Here is a 5879-nt window from a genome sequence, read left to right on the forward strand (position 1 = left end):
ATGGAGAAGGAGAATAAGACATCAACCACAGGATTCATTATTCTGGGATTTTCTAAACATTCACATCTGGAAATCTTTATTTATATAATAGTTTTACCAGCCTTCTTTATCTCTATTCTGGGAAACCTTGGGTTTTTAACATTAATGTGGTCTGACCATCATCTCCACAAACCCATGTACTTCTTCCTCAGTAACCTGTCCTTCATCGATATCTGTAACACCACAGTCACTTTCTCAACATTGTTACAAAGTCTCTTTAAAGGGAAAACATTAATTTCCTTCTCTTTATGTATGTCGCAGCTTTACTTGTTCCTAATTTTAACAAGTACTGAATACCTCCTTCTTGCTGCCATGGCCTATGATCGCTATGTGGCAATCTGCCACCCCTTACGATACCCACTCATGATAAATAAAAGGATCTGTAGCTTACTGGTGGCTGCTTCATGGATAGCTGGATCTCTGGATGTAGTTCCTTTAGAAGTTTTCATATCTCAGTTCTCTTTTTGTGGCTCCAAAGAGATTAATCATTTCTTCTGTGACCCCAATGCACTGCTAAAATTATCCTGTAGTGATACTCACAACTTTGAAATACTTGTACTTTCTGAAGGAATATTTATGGCTTTTATCCCATTTCTTCTAATTCTGTCATCCTACATCTTTATCATTGTAGCCATCCTGAAAATCCATTCTTCTGATGGGCGAAGCAAAGCCTTCTCTACCTGTTCCTCCCACCTCACAGTCGTACTTTTATTCTATGGGACAATAATGTGTGTCTACATGAGGCCAAGTTCAATGCAATCACCGGAGCAAGATAAAATGTTTGCCCTCCTGTACACAGTACTCACCCCCATGCTAAACCCCATGATTTATAGTTTCAGAAATCAAGAAGTGAAAAATGCCCTCAGAAAAATCATCTTCAGAAAATAATATGAATGGAAAAATGTTCTCTCTGCTTTCCAACTGAAATTCCATTTGGAATTAACCCTTATCTGGTACATCTTTATTTTAGTGATTTTTTTTTTTTAACAAGATATGTTGTTACCTGGGCTCTGCACAGCTTGCGCCAGGGTAAAGGTAGACATACAGTATATACTGACAGTGCAGTTATGGACTGCATATAGAACCATGAAAGGCTGCTAAATGATAATAAAATCCTAACTTGAATTTATTTATTTTGCTGTTTTTCTTCTTTTATATAATTGATCACAATGAGGGAGATCTCTGCTTCATTTGACTTACATTATCCAAACCAAAGGGAAAAAAAAATAAAACTCTGGGGAATAACTGGAAATTAAATGCATGCAGTACAGGCCAGCAAGGGAGAGGGGAGCTAGTGAGGGCAGTGCCACTTTCTGTAGCACTATCATGTGCTTCCCTTCATCCTGCACCTGCACCTCCATCCCTCTCAGTTCCTGCAGATCTTTTCCCCCCAGCTTCAGACCCCTCACTCATCTCCCATCCCTGATTCACTGCACCCCCTCACTCACATGAGAGCAGAAAGAAAATGTGAGAAAGCTGTAATAGGAGGTGGACAGGAGGCAAATGAGAGCTCTGAAAGAGGAATGGATGAAAGAGAAGGAGGCAGGGGGTCAGATGAAGAGAGGATAATGAGAGAGCATTTGTACAGGTGAAGGACGGTAGGGAGAATGTTGTGGAGGAAGGAAGAAGAGTTAGAGGGCAGCTGGATATACGTTTTTGGTTTTGTAGGTTTCATGGACCCTTGGCCCGAGATGGGGGTTGACACTACCTGATGGGTTGGGCCCCACATGTTCCCACCATCGGGAGGCGAGGTTGACTGGAAACAAAGGCAACTGAACCATGGCTGTGGCCCAGCAGAGAGAAGGTGTAGGAGAACTGCCTGTGTCACATCCACGTGATCACAGGCGGCTGTACTGTATCAATATTGTGGGGTGCCCCGAGGAGCGGGGACAGAGAGAGTCAGTTCAATGATATCAAATTGCTGGGCAGGTCTGGAGAGAAGATATTTATCTTTATTTTATATTTATCTAACTCTTTTCTATACCGATATTCATGATCTCGATCCTATCAAACCGGTTTACAAGGAACAAGGGGCAAGAACATTATCATAAACAATAGAAGAATAAACCAAAGTTACAATAAACAGGATCGTAGGAACTTGGGAGCTAACATAGCTAGAGGCTACGGCTAGAGGAAGAGAACTTGTCAAAAATTAACAAAGGTGAATTGAAGATGCCTTGAGCCATGTATGGCGAGTTCTGTCTTAATGGCATTTATCAATAAAGTTAGCTTGAATGAGACAGGCTGAGGCTTGGGGGATGGGAGTAGGAAAGGGAGGGAGGGGCAGGGATGGGAGTGGGGTAAGGGAGGAGTTAGTGCGGAGGTTAGAAGGGGGGAGGCTGAGTTAAGGGAATGCTTGTTGGAACAGCCAAGTCTTGAGATTTTTCCTGAATGTCAAATGGCAGGGTTCCATTCTGAGGTCCGGAGGAATGGCATTCCAGATGGCTGGACCCACTGTCGAGAAAGCCAGTTCTCTGATGGCTGTCTTAAGGATGGTTTTGGTTGTGGGGCTGTGCAGAGTTCCTCTGTATGCCTCTCTAATAGGTCTTGTAGCTGTGTGGAGTCTAAGTGGGATCTGAAGGTCGAGAGGGAGCTGATTGTGAATGGTATTGTGGATGATGGCAAGGGCCTTGTGCATGATTTGGTAACTTATTGGGAGCCAATGCAGGTTCCTGAGGATGGGAGTGATGTGTTCTCTGCAGTTGGTGTTTGTCAGGATTCTGGCTGACGCATTCTGGAGTATCTGAAGTGGTTTGGTGGTGGAGGTGGGGAGGCCCAGTAGGAGAGCGTTGCAGTAGTCTATTTTGGCGAAAGCGTGGCTTGGAGAACTGTCCTGAAATCATGGAAATGGAAGAGTGGTTTGAGTCTTTTTAGAACTTGTAGTTTGTAGAAGCAGTCTTTGGTTGTGTGCTTGATGAATTTTTTTAGGTTCAAACGGTTTTCGAGTCTCGCTCCCAGGTCTCTTACTTGAGTGACCATGGTATTGGGAAGAGGCTGTGGAGGCTGGTCAGTGTGGTTGGGTGTTATGAGGAGGAGTTCCGTCTTGCTTGAATTGAGGACAAGGTTTAGACTTGAGAGGAGGAGGTTGATGGATTGGAGGCAGTTTTCCCAAAATTTGAGTGTATTCGTTAAGGATTCTGTTATGGGAATTAGAATCTGTATGTCGTCGGCAAATAGATACTGTTTTAATTTTAAGTTGGTTAGCAGCTGGCATAGGGGAAGGAGGTAGATGTTGAAGAAGGTGGGAGACAGTGATGAGCCTTGGGGTACTCCTAGTGATGAATTGATGCTCGGGGATTCTTTGTTCTTAATTTTAGCTTTGTAGCTTCTATTGCTGAGGAAGGACTTGAACCATCTAAAGGCCGTAACTGATATACCAATGTCAGATAGGCGATTTAGAAGGATGGAGTGATTCACAGTGTCAAATGCTGCTGAGATTTCGAGAAGTTCTAGCAGGAATGAGTGTCCTTTCTCAAGGCCCATGATGATATGGTCTGTGAGGGAGATAAGGAGTGTTTCCATGCTTTGTGGAATCCATATTGAGTGGGAGATAATTTTGTGGTCTTCCAAGTAGTCTGTGAGTTGAGTGTTGACCAATTTCTTCATGAGTTTGGCAATAAAAGGAAGGTTGGAGATTGGATGGAAGTTGGTGAGTTCTCCTGGGTCAAGGTTTGGTTTCTTCAGCAAAGGTTTGAGGGTGGTGAGTTTTAGCCTGTCTGGATAGATTCCTTGTGATAAGGAGCAGTTTATGATGTCTGCCAAAGGTTTGGAGATAGTGTCAGGGATCAATAAGAGCAGTTTTGTCAGGATGTGGTTGGAGGGGTGGGTAGAAGGCTTCGATATCTTTAGTAAGGACTCGATCTCCAAGGTGGACATGGGTTCAAAGGAATCAAAGTTAGCTCCAGCATAAGATGGGGTAGCGATAGGGATAAGAGGAGAGGTTGTGTTGGTGGGAAGGAGTGGTAGCAGGTTGGAGAGTTTTTTCTGAAAGTGGGATGTGTGATCATTGGCCTTCGTTTGTGCTTGGTCATCTGGGATGGCTGGGGCAGTGGGTTTCGTGAGTTTGGAAACATAAGAGAACAGCACCCTGGCATCGAATTGGAAGTCATAAATTCTAAGGGCGTAGAAGTCTTTTTTTGTACATAGGATGGAGCTCCTGTAGCAGTCGAGGGAGCATTTATAGGCGGACAAGATAAGATTGCAAGGGGCCTTGTGCCATTTGCTTTCCTTGTGTCTGAGGTCTTGTTTCAGATTCTGAAGTTCGGGGGAGAACCAAGGTTGTTTTCTTTTCTGGGTCTGGTTGATTATTTTGACTGATGGGGGGGGGGGGGGGGGGGCATAGTTTGTTGGCTATCGATTCTGTGATATTGTGCCAGGAGGAGAGAGCGGAGTTAGGGTTTGAGAGATCAAGGTTAGGGAGTTCTTTGGATAGGTGTTCACTGATAACATCTGAGGGGCATGTTTTCCTGAAGTGTATGGTAGATTGGAGGAGGGGAGAAGTCAGACGATCTTTCACTGTCAAAGTGGTGGAAATCAGTGAATGATCTGACCAAGGGACTGGAATGCAGTCAGGATCGGTAGAATACGATAGGCTGGAGTTTATGAAGATGATGTCTAGGGTATGACCCGCTTTGTGGGTGGGCTTGTTTATTATTTGTTTAAAGCCCATGGCCATGAGGGAGATGAGGAAGGCTGCACAATTGGAGGAAGGCAGTTTTGCGTCGACGTGGAGGTTGAAATCCCCCAAGATCATAGCTGGGGCATCTGTGTTTATGTATTTTACTATGGCTTCTATGAGAGGAGAGGCATCTGAGTCTAGAAGCCCAGGGGGGGGGGGGGCATAAATGAGCAGGATTTGAAGCTGATTGGACTTGAAGAGGCCTATCTCAAGTTTAGCGGTAGACTTGATGAGCTGTAGGGATAGCCTGAGCTCTTTTTTGGCTGCTAGTAAGAGGCCGCCTCCTTGTTTCTTTTGTCTAGGAAGTGAGAAAATATCGTAAAGGTGTATTGGTAGTTGATTTATCAGGGCTATGTCCGAATTTTTGAGCCAGGTTTCCATGATAGCACAGATGTCTGGCTTTGCGTCTAGAAGATAGTCATTGAGGATGACAGTTTTCTTTGTGAGAGATTGTGCGTTGAAGAGGGTTAGTGAGAATAGCATTAGTCCCAGGAGTTGAGTAAGGGGGGGGGGAGGTCATGATGGGGATGAGTGTCCTAGGAGAGTGGATCTGGGGTTGTAGGAGAGGTTTTTTGGAGAGAGATGACGGTGATATAAGATGGAGATTGGTTATGCTTGTATCATGCTTCTCGTGTCGTGGCGCTTGTGTGCGATGGGTAAGGTGGTTTCAGTGCTCCGATGTGGAGGCTGCGAATGAAACGGCAGCTTAGATAGATTGGGGGAGAGATAGTGAGGCTGATCTGGGTGTTGCAGTGAGTGTTCACGTCACCAGAGATTGCAGACAGCTAGAGAATAGCTGACAACTTGTGGCTCTGCTTATCTTAGAGGGTTGTAGCTTATCTATTTCCATAGTCTTCTAAGGCTGTGGATTAGATGAGAATAGCGCTGGCTGTGAAATTGCAAAGAGGTTGCACCAGGAGGCTTCCATGAGCACCGGAATGCACGAAGGGGCGCACAAAGGGGCAGGCTCCTTTGTCGCGCTCCTTACGCGAGCGATACCAGGTGTGCGACACCTGGTGCCATCGTTGGCCCTTTAAAGGGCTCCAGGACGGGCAGGCTTACCGCCATTTGGAGGAGCACTTGCGGCCGGAATCAGGGTGCGGGCCGAGGGCCTGGAGTGAGGCCTGAAGGGATCCTCTGCCCTATGGGTCAGCGCCAATCG

The 5879-nt window shown here is 45.4% G+C and overlaps 1 protein-coding gene across 1 annotated transcript; it reads left to right on the forward strand.

Annotated features, from left to right (window-relative positions):
* LOC115077513 (olfactory receptor 5V1-like) lies at nucleotides 1–927 on the forward strand. The gene has a single exon (XM_029579805.1). It carries the CDS (start codon nucleotides 1–3, stop codon nucleotides 925–927), a length of 927 nt encoding a protein of 308 aa, XP_029435665.1.
* The last annotated feature ends 4952 nt before the right edge of the window (nucleotides 928–5879 follow it).

Source organism: Rhinatrema bivittatum, chromosome 16 (assembly GCF_901001135.1).
Source record: "Rhinatrema bivittatum chromosome 16, aRhiBiv1.1, whole genome shotgun sequence".
Taxonomy (NCBI): Eukaryota; Metazoa; Chordata; class Amphibia; order Gymnophiona; family Rhinatrematidae; genus Rhinatrema; species Rhinatrema bivittatum.